At 45.2% G+C, this 17,250-nt stretch overlaps 1 protein-coding gene across 4 annotated transcripts in view; it reads left to right on the forward strand.

The window, feature by feature from the left end:
• Positions 1-17,250, forward strand: part of LOC147663126 (epidermal growth factor receptor substrate 15-like 1) — a 326,980-nt gene that overhangs the window by 242,784 nt on the left and 66,946 nt on the right. For 2 of the 4 annotated variants that reach the window (XM_086950659.1, XM_086950660.1), the window contains one exon: positions 9,634-9,848. In XM_086950659.1, coding sequence (XP_086806785.1) covers positions 9,634-9,848 — 215 coding nt within the window. Of the gene's footprint in view, positions 1-9,633; positions 9,849-17,250 lie in introns of those variants that run through there. The other 2 variants (XM_086950657.1, XM_086950658.1) reach the window with 1 other exon arrangement.

The raw sequence follows: 17,250 nt of genomic DNA on the forward strand, positions 1-17,250 counted from the left end.
TGGGTCCTCAAAGAAATCCACACAGTTCGCAAGTCCTTCTTTGAAAATTTACCACCCCTGACGGACACCTTCGCAAAAAGAAATGCCACATAGAAGGTCGAAACGCGTTGGCCCCACCTGGGAGAGACTCCACACAGACCCAAGTTCTAACTAGGTCCCAAAATTGGACTAAATAGACCCCATTATATAGGGCTCTACCCTTGAGTTCTGAGCACCATCCTTGACCTCTCCCCTGGCTAGAAAAGTACATTAGCTTGAGGACAGAAAAGCAGTAACCTGCCCTCGCCACAGTCCATGGTGACAAACTTTAGTAGGACTTTGCTTTACCTGATACAATGTCGAGTTTGTGACATGTACCTTGGAATCCCTGTTTGACACATTTTCTATTGAATAATGCACTGTACGTTTAAGTTGTTATGCACTGTATATAATTGTTGGGCACATCTTTTTTTGTAAACAAAATCTTTATTGGTTATTGATGTGTATATACTGATATGGGAAGGCAAGAAAACTCTGGTCTAGCTTGCTCAGTGACAGGCATGAATGTTTTGTAAATTAAATGTGAAAAAATAAGACATATATAAATGAATATATCCCAAAGATAATTAAAAAATCGTTTGGGAGAGAACCATGTTTGATCTATGGTGTCAGAGGTAATTTGTTTTTTGTACATGTATCAGGATTCCAGCCTCTGTCTAATCCAAAACTGAATCATTCCCCCATGTTTTACCTGCTTCCTTCATACTAAGCACAGTTCAGGCAGCAGTAGTGCTGCTTCCCTCACTCTAAACACTGTTTGGGCTGCAGTATTGCTTGCTTCCCTCACACTAAGCACAGTTCAGGCAGCAGTATTGCATGCTTCTCTCACACTAAGCACAGTTCAGGCAGCAGTATTGCATGCTCCCTCACACTAAGCACAGTTCAGGCAGCAGTATTGCATGCTCCCTCACACTAAGCACAGTTCAGGCAGCAGTATTGCATGCTCCCCTCACACTAAGCACAGTTCAGGCAGCAGTATTGCATGCTTCCCTCACACTAAGCACAGTTCAGGCAGCAGTATTGCATGCTTCTCTCACACTAAGCACAGTTCAGGCAGCAGTATTGCATGCTTCCCTCACACTATTTACAAAAAGGGGGGTGGTGATGAACAGAGTGTCTGAGTTAAACAGACCACTCTTACCCAGTCCAAAGATCAGGGCTTGATCCATCACCGTTATTTATCTCACTGCCCCATCCCAGCTCAGAACCTGGCTATATGCAAATCAGTCTGTCCCTGGCCCAGTGCATCATGGGAACAGGGCAGACTAAACTACCAAGCCAATTCTTCACCAAAAAGGAGACAAGCTACCGGGGACCGGTTTCTGGCATTTCAGCCTTCTTCGGCCCGGCTTGCTTGAATCCTGATGGAGCAGTGAGAAAGGGACTCATGTCTGAGTATACCCTGCCACACCTATAGTGGCCAAAAACGATTTACAAAAAGGGGGGTGGTGATGAACAGAGTGTCTGAGTTAAACAGACCACTCTTACCCAGTCCAAAGATCAGGGCTTGATCCATCACCGTTATTTATCTCACTGCCCCATCCCAGCTCAGAACCTGGCTATATGCAAATCAGTCTGTCCCTGGCCCAGTGCATCATGGGAACAGGGCAGACTAAACTACCAAGCCAATTCTTCAAGCGTGGAAGGGTATACTCCGATGTGAGTCCCTTGCTCATTGCACCATCAGGATTCAAGCAAGCCGGGCCGAAGACGGCTGAAATGCCAGAAACCGGTCCCCGGTAGCTTGTTTCCTTCCCAGTGTAAGAATTGGCTTTGTAGTTTGGTTTGCCCTGTTCCCATCATGCACTGGGACAGGAACAGATTAATTTGCATACAGCCAGGTTCTGAAACTGGGATGGTGCAGTGAGCTAAAAAACGGTGTTGGATCTAACCCGGATCTTTTGACTGGGTGAGAGTATTCTGTTTAATTCAGAGACTCTGTCCCTCACCACCCCTTGTTGTAAATATTTTTGTCCACCCTAAGCGTGGAAGGGTATACTCAGATGTGAGTCCCTTGCTCATTGCACCATCAGGATTCAAGCAAGCCGGGCCGAAGACGGCTGAAATGCCAGAAACCGGTCCCCGGTAGCTTGTTTCCTTCCCAGTGTAAGAATTGGCTTTTGTAGTTTGGTTTGCCCTGTTCCCATCATGCACTGGGACAGGAACAGACTAATTTGCATACAGCCAGGTTCTGAAACTGGGATGGTGCAGTGAGCTAAAAAACGGTGTTGGATCTAACCCGGATCTTTTGACTGGGTGAGAGTATTCTGTTTAATTCAGAGACTCTGTCCCTCACCACCCCTTGTTGTAAATATTTTTGTCCACCCTAAGCGTGGAAGGGTATACTCAGATGTGAGTCCCTTGCTCATTGCACCATCAGGATTCAAGCAAGCCGGGCCGAAGACGGCTGAAATGCCAGAAACCGGTCCCCGGTAGCTTGTTTCCTTCCCAGTGTAAGAATTGGCTTTTGTAGTTTGGTTTGCCCTGTTCCCATCATGCACTGGGACAGGAACAGACTAATTTGCATACAGCCAGGTTCTGAAACTGGGATGGTGCAGTGAGCTAAAAAACGGTGTTGGATCTAACCCGGATCTTTTGACTGGGTGAGAGTATTCTGTTTAATTCAGAGACTCTGTCCCTCACCACCCCTTGTTGTAAATATCCCTCACACTAAGCACAGTTCAGGCAGCAGTATTGCATGCTTCCCTCACACTAAGCACAGTTCAGGCAGCAGTATTGCATGCTTCCCTCACACTAAGCACAGTTCAGGCAGCAGTATTGCATGCTTCCCTCACACTAAGCACAGTTCAGGCAGCAGTATTGCATGCTCCCTCACACTAAGCACAGTTCATGCAGCAGTATTGCATGCTCCCTCACACTAAGCACAGTTCATGCAGCAGTATTGCATGCTTCCCTCACACTAAGCACAGTTCATGCAGCAGTATTGCATGCTTCTCTCACACTAAGCACAGTTCAGGCAGCAGTATTGCATGCTTCCCTCACACTAAGCACAGTTCAGGCAGCAGTATTGCATGCTTCCCTCACACTAAGCACAGTTCAGGCAGCAGTATTGCATGCTTCCCTCACACTAAGCACAGTTCAGGCAGCAGTATTGCATGCTTCCCTCACACTAAGCACAGTTCAGGCAGCAGTATTGCATGCTCCCTCACACTAAGCACAGTTCAGGCAGCAGTATTGCATGCTCCCTCACACTAAGCACAGTTCAGGCAGCAGTATTGCATGCTTCCCTCACACTAAGCACAGTTCAGGCAGCAGTATTGCATGCTTCCCTCACACTAAGCACAGTTCAGGCAGCAGTATTGCATGCTCCCTCACACTAAGCACAGTTCAGGCAGCAGTATTGCATGCTCCCTCACACTAAGCACAGTTCAGGCAGCAGTATTGCATGCTTCCCTCACACTAAGCACAGTTCAGGCAGCAGTATTGCATGCTTCCCTCACACTAAGCACAGTTCAGGCAGCAGTATTGCATGCTTCCCTCACACTAAGCACAGTTCAGGCAGCAGTATTGCATGCTTCCCTCACACTAAGCACAGTTCAGGCAGCAGTATTGCATGCTCCCTCACACTAAGCACAGTTCAGGCAGCAGTATTGCATGCTCCCTCACACTAAGCACAGTTCATGCAGCAGTATTGCATGCTTCCCTCACACTAAGCACAGTTCAGGCAGCAGTATTGCATGCTTCCCTCACACTAAGCACAGTTCAGGCAGCAGTATTGCATGCTCCCTCACACTAAGCACAGTTCATGCAGCAGTATTGCCTGCTTCTCTCACACCAAGCACAGTTCAAGCAGCAGTATTGCATGCTTCCCTCACACTAAGCACAGTTCAGGCAGCAGTATTGCTGTTTCCCTCACACTAAGCACAGTTCAGGCAGCAGCAGCGCTGCTTACCTCACACTAAGCACAGTTCAGACAGCAGTAGTGCTGTTTCCCTCACACTAAGCACAGTTCAGGCAGCAGCAGCGCTGCTTCGCTCACTCTAAACACAGTTCAGACAGCAGTATTGCTGTTTCCCTCACACTAAGCACAGTTCAGGCAGCAGTATTGCATGCTTCCCTCACACTAAGCACAGTTCAGGCAGCAGTATTGCATGCTTCCCTCACTCTAAACACAGTGTGGGCTGCAGTAGTGCTGCTTCCCTCACACTAAGCACAGTTTAGGCAGCAGTATTGCATGCTTCCCTCACTCTAAACACAGTGTGGGCTGCCGTAGTGCTGCTTCCCTCACACTAAGCACAGTTCAGGCAGCAGTATTGCTGTTTCCCTCACACTAAGCACAGTTCAGGCAGCAGCAGCGCTGTTTCCCTCACACTAAGCACAGTTTGGGCAGCAGTAGTACTGCTTCCATCACACTAAGCACAGTTCAAAGAGCAGTAGTGCTGTTACCCTTCCAGGAAACCCAGTGTAGACAGCAGTCGTGCTGCTTTTCTCACACTAAACTGAGGTGGGCCAGCGGTACTTCCTCCCTCATACTAAACACATTTTGACCAGCAGTTGTGCTGCTTTCCTCACCCTAATTAATTTCAGGTAATAGTAGTGCTGCTTCTCTCACACTAAATACAGTTAAGGCAGCAGTAGTGCATGGTTGTAACACTAAACTCATGTTGGGCAGGAGTAGTTTTGCTTCCGTCATACTAAACCCAGCATGGACTGCAGTGGTCCATGCTTCCTCACAGTAAGTTCTATTTGTCCAAAAGTAGTGCATGCTTCTCTCATCCACCACTGTGGTCAGCAGCATTGTAAGCATTCTTCACAAACGTGTATATATGCACACACACAGGCAGACACCTCTCTCAGAATGGGCACAACAACTGCAAGTTTCCTGTTAAGGTGACTCTCTTTCTTTGCCGTCTGTGCACCTCTAGTAGAACAGCAACCTGTTGCATATACTGACACATACATAGTCTCCGCTGCATGCTGGTGGATACGGTTCATGAGAGGCCCTTCAAACTTTGCAGCGTGTGTCAGCAGGTCATCAAACAGTTTGCATCTTCTAACCTGCATAATATCCAGTCTGTGATTTTACTCTGACTCTTGGGTCATGTGACTTCATGCGTCTTCTACGTTTCTTAAGCATGTTTGAATATGAGACCCTGCATTGAAATCTAAGAGCCTATTTAAACTAAATGTGGGCCAGGATTTATTCTCCAATTCCAGGGAATTAGGAACAGACCTGCAGTGTTGAAATATTTGCTACTGGGAGAGCTTTTTGAGCAATTATGGCCCTGGGTGACTTTTATCATGGATTCTTTTGTCAAGCGCTCCATGGTTCATATCCGAGATTTGTGCACTAGCAACTGGTGAAGCACTTAGCATCCCCTTCCCACCTGAAGAAGTGGAAAATTCAACTGCTCTGGGCCTCTGTGCATTTTCCTTACAGGCACAGTGACCAGTACATTAACTGAAATGGCGGCGAGGTCCATTTGGGTGTTCGAGGAGAGCCCTAGTCGCTATTCTTTGCTTATGGATCTCGCTAGACGTTGTGTATCTGATGGCATTGCACACGTTTCAGGCAGATGCTTTGAGCAGATGTTCTGTGACATTCATGCATGAGAGCTGTATCAGGAGGTGGGAAGATCCTATTCTCCTTCTGGGGGACTTCAAAGATTGACTTCAGAATCCTCGCTTTTCCAGAAGCTTCATTTTCGGGTTCTTAGTGTGGGCGTTGCTTCTCTGATCGAACAATGGCGCTTTCAACCACAATAGGTATCCTCTCCAACACTCATCCTTCTCCTGATGCCGAGAAAGCTGAATTCCACGGGGTGCTTCAACCTGGGCCAGAAGGATGTTGCACCTAGGGATACTGTAACTGTCTTTGGCCCCTCAACCCACCTTCCGGCGAGGCAGGGCCTGCTTTCTCCTTTGGAAGGTAGGAAGAACCTTGCAGCCATTTGTGATTACGATTTCTATACTTGAATAAAATGTGAAAGGCACACTGCCAGAAGTGTACCTCTTTCTCTGGCGGTATGTAACCATCGGCTTAGAAACAGCACAGGCAGCTGTAGCTTTGCTTTTCCTTACATATCGCCAAGGCAGCTTCTCACACTGATCAGACAAGTATGACACGGGCGGCATCCATGCAACATTAATCATCTCTCACTGAATATTTTTAGCAGTATCAGAGAAAGTGTAAGTTACCCGTACATCCTCTCTTACCCACCTGCTAAAGGCAGAGCACAAACTGCAGAAATGCAAGCTGCCCTCGCATACAGAGCAGGCACAGCAGTGGTCCAGGCTTCATAGACACTCTTTACAGGCGATGGACAGGCATATAGTGCATTGGTAGTATCAGTGCAAGCCCCATACATGTGCAAACAGAGTCACAGCTCGAGCAGCAACAGTGCAAGCCTCCTCCTAGCTTTGTACAGCACCATGAAGGCAATGCAAGCCTCTCTTTCGTACCAAAATGAGGGCAGAATAGGCAACAATAGTGCAAGCTTTCTGCACCCTAGTCAGTTTAGATGCCCCTGTGTCACAGCAGAGGAAAATAGATGAAAATAACAAAGTCGTCCCTGCTGTTAGCATGTGAGCGCCTGTGCTCAGTTTGTAACATATGTATGACACAGAATACCAAAAGTGGTTCTCTGGAAGGAAAAAGCAGTCTCACTGGACTGGATTAAGGCATGCATTCATGTAAGTGAAAGAGTTGATAGAAAGGACCCCACTCCTTCTTGTAGTTGATGTATGTTAATTTTTACTTTCTCTGAGGTTTAAATGTTGGACTCATTTGCTGTTTCCTTTTAACTAATCATTACTGTTCATATCTAGTGCACAGATAGAGTTCGGTGTTGGTTTTAGAACTTATTGTCTGTGGTTGCCCTTGTTGCTTTTTCTATTGTGAGGTGCAAGTCGCGTGTCGGTTGTAGTGGGGGTTTGCAAGTTAGGATGGCTTGACTGCAGCTGCAGCTACCGCAGGACAAATAGGTATTGGAGATTTGTGAGTGACCTAATTTGGATTGTACACTCTATCGTAGGCCATCATCAGATGCTTTGATGCTGTCATGCCTGTATTTGGAGAATTGAACCGATTAGAATAGGTTATGTTTTTAAAAGACTACCACAGTTTGTGGTGGCCTCCTGTTACAGAAGCACCAGCTAGAGGTTCAAGAGTTTGCATCTTGCTGTAAAGGATCCCCAGCCTCCTACAGAGGTCAGGCAAAAAGCCAACCGGACAAGTAAGCGTTTTTTAGGAAATTGGAGGGACCTAGTGGACTCAGATAGGTGTTTTGGATCAGGATTGGATAAACATATATGTATTACACATGGACACTTGAGTTACACTCCAAGCTGGTGCAAGATTTTATTTTCAAGGGTAGAGTCAAAGCCCCCCAGTGAAGGTCTTTGACAACACAGACTCTGGCATCTTAAGCCAGCTCGGATGTTGTTGCTTTTATTTTTTTATATTGTAGGTGGTAGGAAATAAGGTTTCGTTATATATACCATTGTGTCTCTACTTTGGTGTCATGCAATAGTGTGCGACTGAGTGTGTCTGGTTGTAAATCCTCTTGAATGCAGCGATATGGTGTCTGAATCTCTATAGATTTGGAATTCCTTCCACACGTCCTTCACTGCCAGTAGCAGAGTTTGGTATTAAATCAAGTAGGCTGAGACAACTGACCGTGTCTTAGTTCCTTTTTTCAAAAGTATCCCTAGCGTGGAAAACTTATAGTATCTCATTAGGTAGGATGACTGGGAAGATTAGCCGATCGCGTCTGCATAAAGGGAGCACTCTAATTTCAGCGACTTTAATGTCTGATAAATTGTAAGTCTAAAGTGTCTCTTTGCATGGGATTTGAGTGGGCCTCCAGGTGATGAACGTCAGGCACACCCGGCTGCACGTCACCCTCTTTATATTTGCAGCTATAGGCATCCTGTCACAGTTGTTGATTACACATGTACATATGACTGCTAGGCTTTTGAACACACTGGCATTAAGCACTTTACTTCTTACTGATAATTCATCTTTATAACACTGTTCATCAAACGGCTTGTTCAACCGTTTGTGGTTGAAGCTCTGTAGATGGGTTGATGAAAAGATAGGTGACAGAGACACACGGTTCCGGATAGTGTCGTTCCCTAGGTAGATAACATCCATCTTATCTAGGAAATCTTACCTGCGTCAGGTGAAATGGAGGCTTTTCATGTTATTTGCGGGCTGCTCTCTCTTCCTTCAGCTCACAGTGTTCTCAAATCTATTCAGGCAACTTCCCGTTACCCCCTCAGTAGATCAGCTTCTTCATATTTAGAATCTCTTCCCTGCGTCAAGGAGGCTGAAGCTTTCACTGCTCTTTCTGTTCAGTTCTTTCAGCCCTCAGTATTAAGGAGCCTGGTATTTTTTCACATTGTCTGAGCATGTTCTCCCTTCAGTGGCACTTCAGACCTCAGAGTCCTAAGCTACAAATATTGTTGTGGTAAACCAGTAAACAACGTTGTGAAATGTCTATGTATAAACCAACTCCTTGTTGGCCAAGGACCGTTCTGACTTGTGGTTTAGAAACCTGATGGAATCTGGGATCTGAGCTACCCTCAGTGGCCGTGTTCACGTTGGGTCTTTCTGCAGTTTGCTGGAAAGGGTGACTAAAATGTTCAGCATAGGGATGCCTTCATGGATATCTACTCTCCCAGACTAAGGTTTTACCTTGTCTTTGTTGGAATCTTGTAACTGGTATAACTTGTTTGTAAGCCCCCACATCACCCACCTATGGACCACTTCCACTGTGACAACTGGGAATGCTTTATTACAGGAAGCACACAAAATCAAACCAAAAAGCACACCTCAATGCTTGAATTTGTTATTGTTGCTGCGTCGTGCAAACAACAAAACATGCGCACATGCCTCTGAAACAGGCTGTATATTTCAGTAGACTTCTGTGAAAACATATACATACATACATACATACATACATACATACATACATACATACATACATACATACATACATACATGGTGAGATTAGGCAATTCAAAAGTCAAATTTGAGGATTTCTTTAGCTTGAGATATTTTAGGCAAAGGAAATTCCTCTTTTGGAGATGAGCTCACTTTAAGGGCATACGGGGCAACTTTTATCAGAGCTATGATTTTAGAAAAGTCATCTTGTGAGAGTGGAGGCCCTGCTTAAAGAGGTATAAATTAATTTTAAGAGTAGCTTGTGTGAGGACATTGATTCCAAATAGGTATGAAAGACACAAGCAGATGTAATTGCATTTGAAAGCGTTTAGAGACTAGATTTCGACATGAAAGATTATTACGGATAACCGCGTACACCATGTTTATTTCTGTTTGCTATGTGATCCTTATGCAGAGTTACATTTCCATACTTTGTGCTTGTGTTTCCATGGCATATTTTAATTGTATTTTTGAGGTGCAGAATATTATTGTACAAAAATTATTGCCCAGTATTATTGGGGAACTTGTCTTCATGAATTCAAAATTAGCGGCGAGAGGTGAGACTGAGAAGGAAGTGGAGAGGAAACAAAATGATGATATAAGTGTCGCTCTTGTCATCCCAAAGAGCCCCATGGGTCTGTACTCTACCATGGTTCATAATTTTGATTTCTGCTTTCACCTCCTAGGTAAAAACACTCCTGTGAGCCAGCTCGGGACATCGGAGTTCTCCAAGCCCAAAGACCCGTTTCAGCCTTTTGGCACTGACGGCGGCGACATGTTCCACAGTAAAAAAGGCTTCAACGACCCGTTTAGTGGGAAAGACCCTTTTGCCCCTCTGTCTTCCGGTAAAGCACCAAAAGACTCTTCCATGGGTTTTGCAGACTTCAGCTCTGTAAGTTGAGTTACTCCTCTTTGTACAAACTATTCTCCTGCGTGTAAAGAAATTGTCTCCATTTTATGCTGAAACCCTGCAATCTTCGGGCTTTTGTGTTTGTGTCTATTTATTCTGTCACTTTACATGGTATTCTGTATTTATATATTTGCATGAATGACTTCATCAATAAATGCAAACCAAGCTGCTTGCTTTTTTCTGCAAAAAATGTCTCTGGGCTCTGTGTGCTTTTTACACAATTTGGCTTATGCATCTCATACCATACATTCTCTTTCATGACTTTTTCCTGATATAGCAGCTTTCATGTAATTCATTTGTAGGTTAAATGTTTTAAAGGAAGAGAGAGTAGAAATGTTTGTATTTGAAAATGAAGCCTGTAAGTAATCTCTTTAATGAGGAGCATATTCTGCTTTTCTCTGGATTGCCCTATCCCTGCTCAAACAGCTTCTTTTGGCTGTTTTATAAATTCTTTTTTACACTTTTAAGTATGTTTTTTTCCTGCCACCTCGGAAGTTTATATCACATACTTTCATCCTTCTCTGTGCATTGAAGAGTCTGAAATAAATTACACCGAAATTGAGCAACAAAACAAACACTTTATTACATACTGGCATAAAGTATTTGTCCTGCCTAATATCCATAAGGCCTGCTTCTTAAGCAGAACAAAGTTCTGCTTACATGCACAAAAAAGCCAATTAAGGATGCAATTTGTCAATGATGGTTAATAAAATAAGAGTTTTATCTTTCAAATGGCAATTGCAAATACTCAAATTCTGCTAGTGTAGTGGATTTTTCACAATCCTAAACTTTGGGTGAGGGTCAAGATTGTCGTCATACTGGGTGGGTCTACTTCCAAAAACCAACAAACTTGGTAGCCCGGGGGTATTCAAATGTCATTTTTCAGATGTTTTCCCACCCTTGAACCTAATACATATATTATCACTGGTCAAAGACAGCAATACAAGTGTTCTTTATTAGGGGGCGTGAAGAGAAAAGTTGCATGTAAAAGTGCACAAATGGGTTACATTTGGAAATGTATAAATTTGCACAAAGAGCAAATTCTGCATGCAAAATTGTAACCGATTCGAAGTACTTAAGGGAAGTTCCAGTTGGCGTATGTTTCCTTGAATCTAACTGGGAATATTTCTCCAAATGCATGTGAAATCCTGCCAGCCCTCCGTTCTGGGGCTTTTTCGCAGTGTCATTTGTGATGCTAAGAGATGGTGTGCATGGCATTCCGCAGAGTCCGCTTGAAGCGATGAAACAAAGGTGATCAGGGACAGGTATCCAATTAAGGTTACAGGAACTATATTCACAGCTGAAGCAGGCACGAAAAGTCTGCACGGTCCTTACTGCTGCTTTAGTGTTATCTTGGCTAAAGGAAGAGGAGACATTGGGTGCCTCTTTTCTTCTCATATTTCAGAAACTACTTTTACTCACATTTTGTTCACCAGAGAGTTTGTAGCGCTTTTATCTTAGGTTATTTAAGAGCTATAGAATTCCATCTCATGCTCTGAATGGGTGGATACATGGTGCCTGGTATCACCTTCTCTCGAAGTAAGTTGGACTTAAATTGTGCCCCAGTTTTGGAAAGGTGTTCATGAATTGTGGGCACAAATGTATCAGTGTACGGTCTACTGTTTGTTTCTTACTCACCACCACTTCCACTATCATCTGTTCTTTTTCTATGGTAATCAAACTTATTGGCCACTCATGCATACATCAGAAAGTGTAAGGAAACACCTACCCATACCAAAGGTGCATCGACCACTGAATAGACAGCTGGTGTATGTCCTGAGAGAACTGGGTGGAAGGTGCAGTGTAAGTCATCATAATGTTAGGCAGAGATGTTGTTCTTGCCACAGGTGCCTCGAAGGTGATCCACTGATGTCTCAGGTAAGCTCTTCTCCACACAGAATCATTGGTATTGAGTGACCACACATTGTGTCACTTTGGCATGGCAGCATGGCTCTAAGCTGAGAGCTATACTGCGCTCTTGAGAGAGTTGATGAGATGCTGGAAATGTCTTAATTCAGTAGTGTTTGTGAGTGATCACCGTGAGGGTATGGGTCTGCAGCTTTGTTTACCAGAGGGGCTAGCTACATAGGAAAGTTGTGTTCTTATGTGTGACGTTTCTTTAGTTTGTGATGAAATTTGATGCATATTTGATATGGAGAGAATGTTGAGATTCTCTTCTCCTCTGGCGAGCTTGTGATATATTGATACATTAATTAATTAATTAATGAATAATAAAAGATTAGGAGGCATTACAGAACCTTACATGAGTATTTTACTATGGACATGCCAGTGTGAGTTAAAGATCTAGAGTAGGGGGGAGGAGCCAAGATGGCGACCTGAGCGGACGTGTAGCCTCTCGGCACCGCCGGCCCTGGAGTCCCGCACCGAAATCCTGCTTGCCATCCTGATATTTCCTGGACCGAAATGTGCGGGAAGCGGAGCTGGCTCTGACAGTGTTCTTCCGAACTCTCCACCCGCCCGGCGACGGAAGATATCGGACGGATCGCCCTTCAGCCCGGGACCCCGCTCGCATCACAGCGCTTTGCCGGACCTCGCGGGCTCCGAGGCGGCCGATCTGCTACGGAGGATGCGAAAACTGCGAAGTGCCGCCTAAACCGGTATACAGACCGGCCAACGCCTGCCACCAAAGATTTACCGCGTATACACTGAGTTGCGCGAGGACAAGGGGGAGACGTGCTTTGTCTGCGGTTCCTTTGTCCGGAGCCGCCATGATGCTGTTCGGCTCCCATTGTTGCTCTGCCCGGCGAGCCCCCCCTCTACTCTGTCTGCTTGACCAGACTGCCGTGGTTCCCTGCCTACACCGCAGACCGAGGGTGACACTGTATACTCCGGGGACGACAGCTATTGATCGGTCGTGCCCTGCGACCCCCCTCCCCCCCCCCCAGCTTTCCAGTGGATCGAGGGTAAGATGGCGATGCCTGCTATTTTGCTATGCGGGGATGACTGCACGCCCTCACCACGGGACTGCGAGCTCACTTTCGTGCAGGGGGCCGGATCTCATTTTTCCTCCGGAGGTGCAGAGCTAAGGGAACTGCAGCCTGAATGGACCTACGAGGACGTGTTAACGATCCTGGGGGAACTACGATCGGAGATGATGCATAACTACAGTGTACTGGGTGTGAAAATTGATGCATGTGCCCATGCTCTGTGTCGGGAGCAGGGGATCCATCCCCGACAGAGTTTGGATTTGCCTTTGCTACAGTCTACCAGCACACCGCCGCCTCCGAGTGCTACTGTCGAGGTTAATGTAGCTATTGCTGCTACTTGTAGCGACTCGCTGCCACCCATCAGGTCTGTTGCTGCAACATTGTCTCCCCTTTGTTCCGTGCCTGACTGTTTGCCTCGTTTAACATCTCCGCTGCTTTGGACACTAGCAGCCTGTCCTCTCGCCCCTTCATCTGCTCCTTCCTTGGAGTCTTTGATCTCCCTGCTGTGTGACTTTTGTCGCTTGAAGGAATCGGAAGAGTTTGTGACCGAGGGAGATACGCTTTTTGAGGACAGGCGACGTTACTTCTGTGCTTATGCACCTCCCCCCTCCTCAAGGCGGCCATTTTCTCTCGCTATCTTGGACTGCACTGGACTACCATGGAGGGTGGGTGAGAGGATAAGTCCCAGATCGGGACAGGGCTAGGCGATCCCTTTGGTAAATTAATACGCTGGCGGGTGGAGACTGTGAGGGACCCGATTTCGGTCTGTTTTATTGCATACTTTGAATTGACTCTCCCTAATTGTCAAACTTTTTGCTGAATCTATTTGTTGCCGATATTGGGGTGGAGAATGTTTATTGGGCCGGCGGTGTCCGAGCATACGTGTGCCTGGCCCTCCTCCCGGCCTTTTCTTTAGTGGGAGTTATAGGATAGAATTTCTTTCCTTGCTCCCTATATCACTGGTTTATATTTCCCCTTTGCTTTCTCTTTCTTCTTTTCTGCTCTCTTTTTTCTCTTCTCTTGCTATATTTCGAGTTTATGGGGCGACAGACGCTCTGCTGGGGGGGGGGGGGGGTAGGCCATAGCCTCTGCATGTGTGTAGGGTGGGGGGTTAAATTTCAGTTTCTGTTTAGTTTCTATGGTGCCTATTTTTGCTCTTCTTCTATATTTTTTCTTTTTTCATCTTGGCCCGTGTTTAGGCATACTGGGGGATGGGTGGCGGCGGAGATAAGAATGGGATGTTGGGACTGATACCCTGTAGCGTGGACATCTAGCTGCCATCCTGCCTGGTGGGGACTTGATTGCTGAGCTGTTAGATTGAGTGGAAAACTGTAGCTAATGTCATGTCCCACCTGCATGGACCTCGCTCTTTATTTTATTATTTTTCATGATTAAGAAACAACACGACTTGGACTCAATAGTTGCACAGAAAATTTAAAATTAACCTTCATTGCTCCTGTGTCATGGTATTGCGGCGCTCTCCAGTTTGATTTCTAAATATTAGCTGATGGTACGACGTATTACTGTGTCGCCGTATTGCATGCACTGGTGCTTCATGAGTATTTGTGGCCGGCCGGATGGTTGTGGGCCCGTATTTGTTCTTTATTTCATGCACAATAAAGGTTTAAAAAAAAAAAAAAAAAAAAGATCTAGAGTAGGACCAGTGAACCCGTGGTGGGGTGAGGCCACAATGAGGCCACTCAGTGACACTAAAGCGACAGTGGTTCCTGTGAAGGTTCTCATGTATACTGTCCCTGAAGGCTCTGTCGTTTCATTTAAAGTTGTATGAGTACCTAGAAAGGAACCACTCTGGTGAGCACTAATATTTTATATTAAATTTAATTTTAAAAACCAATTTTGTTTACCTCTGGTGAAATTGTTTTAGAAGATAAAGAGGTAAAGATAAGGTGCCCTGTATAGCCTAGGTGTGTCTTTCCGCTTAGAAGCAGTCTCCATCTGTGCAGATCAGGTGGCCTATGACATATGGGCAGTGCTTAATTTGAGCTTGTGGTTTCTGGTGTTTGGCCCCGGCATTTCATTGTTAACACCGGCGCTTGTAACAGTCTGCCACAAGGTGGCACACTCTGGCTCAATTGGAGATGACCAAAAAAACAGGTAATTGTTAATTAAATGTACATTAAAAATGACTGTTGCGTGCCACCCAAGCCATTCTTATAGCTTTGGAGGCCTGAAATAGTCAGATTTGTCACACTTCTTAGAGTGTAATGGTTAGTAGTTGTGTTGTTTATTGGCAGTATGGCAGGGGCAATATGTGGTGTAAGCTCAGCAGCCTCCTGATGAGAGCCCTGGCACTAAGGTTGTTTTTAACAAATTAAGCACTGCATATGGGTAACCTCATGCCTTGCTCTTTATTTCAAAGAAGTGGTTTACTCAATTGGTTTCTTACCTTTTTGACTTCTGTGGACCCCCACTTAATCATTACTGGAACCTGGTGACTTCCAGTGAATTTACTTTTGCAATCTAGGGACCCCTGCTGAGTCCTTTCTGAAAGCCAAGGACCCCAGCCTAAGCAGTTTCGATATTTTGAACCACAAAACAATACACTGGGATCGCTCATCGCCCATTCTGTATTCTTTTTGATACATTTGCACTGCTCCCACGAATCAATCTGCGGATACTAACTTAATTTGTAGGCTCCAATTTCAAATTCCCTCAAATTTACAGAATGTTTTTAACATTTTCAGTTGTACTCTTTATTTATATCCACTTTATTAATGTGTTAATATTATTTAAGGTTCTAAGCAGTCGCAGACCCCCTTAGTAGGTTTTGCAAACCCTCAGGGGTCCACAGAGCACAAGTTAAAAACCACCGGCCTACTTTGATTGCACTTCTAGCCGTCGGCATCGGGATGTACGTTGTAAAGTGGAATTATCAGTAATTTGACTGCCGAAAGCATGGTTTTAAATGGAAAATAATACTGGGCAGACCCTACATGTGGTGTTCCCCGTCAGAGAAAGTCTGAGTGATGGTTGAGACGATGCCCGGCACGTGTATTTTCTGCCTGTTGAAGACCCCTTTGTCCACAGCTTGTCAATAGCCAGGTCCCTTTGAAGGCATCTTCATTCAAATGTGAATGTGCCTGTTCACTGGTCCTATCTGCGCCACTCTCCTCTAGTCAAAAGGGTACATAGATTGAAGCGTACATGAATGATGCCAGCCTGGCACCCAACACTGGGAAGTCCCATTTATCACCCGACACATTTCTCTTTCATTCAGTGCCAACCTGCCAGCTGTGACTCTACGAAGAACCGCCTGTACTCAAACAGTAGGAGAAGCAGACTGTTTTTTATGCACAGTTCAAATGTAAGTGTAAGGATCCTGGAAATCCTCTAGAAGTGATCCTACCGGAGGAGCCATAAGTTGTAGGATGGACACAGACCATTGCACTTCTTCACGTAGAGGCTAAATAAAGTGCATGGAGTTGGTAGTCCAATAGAATGGCCAGAGAAAAGGTATTTCTAGAGATTAATTGTATGCAAATGTATTCTGTGTTGGTAACTTGGAAATCAGGTGTGGATCCCGCTCCCTCTGACCTCTGTTGTGCATAAATTTTCTGGATGAAGAGAAGGTGGACTCTGACACTGGAGGTACCGTCTTGCCTCTCTCTGCAGGGCGTTCTCCAGGGAGCGGGAAATGACAGTGCTCTATATCCTTATCATTCACCCGGAGAATAGAGGGTGGCCTAAACAGTGATGGCGTACTTAAGCAAAGTTGAGATCAGCAGTGTGTGTTTGTGTGTACATCGCCAGTGGATGATGAGTACCTTTGAGTTAACTGGGGAAAGTTTCACATCTTACATGAAGTACTATGATCTTGCTTCTTTTCTGATTATCCCGCGGTCTGGTACGAGAGGTATGCACAGTACTAGGTAACAATTTGTTGCTCCTGTGTGTTGTTGCGAGATGTATTCTGGTTTTACTCACAAGTGCACAGTTACCACCAGAGATGATCATTGTAATAGGAGATGCAGTGGGCACTGAAATCACTGCATCCTTTCACCTACAGGAATTGAGCCTGAGAATTGTTTGAAAATAAGGCCCAGGTCTGAATCTGCCTGCTTATCATTTCATCTGTAGAGGATCACAACTGAGAATTTATTGTAGTTGTTATTCAGGTTGCATAATACTACTACACTACATTGCATACAGAGACGTGAGATGAACATCGATTACAAATGAGATGTGAGACCGAGTACTGATTGTACACAAGACACCACTCTCCTTTGACCCCGTGAGTGTTTCTTCTTCATCTCTTGAGAGAGAGAACTTGCGTGAAAAGATTTGAAATCTTCCTCGCCCTCAGCTGGCTGGATTAATGAGAGCGGGATTGATACCCCAAAAGAATCATTGAGAGCTGCGTATCTAAAGGCAGACCAATCAATGTCTGTTGCTGCAGTCAGCTCTTGGTTGTGTGTTTGATGGCA

This window comes from Lissotriton vulgaris, unplaced genomic scaffold, assembly GCF_964263255.1.
Source record: "Lissotriton vulgaris unplaced genomic scaffold, aLisVul1.2 SCAFFOLD_1556, whole genome shotgun sequence".
Taxonomy (NCBI): Eukaryota; Metazoa; Chordata; class Amphibia; order Caudata; family Salamandridae; genus Lissotriton; species Lissotriton vulgaris.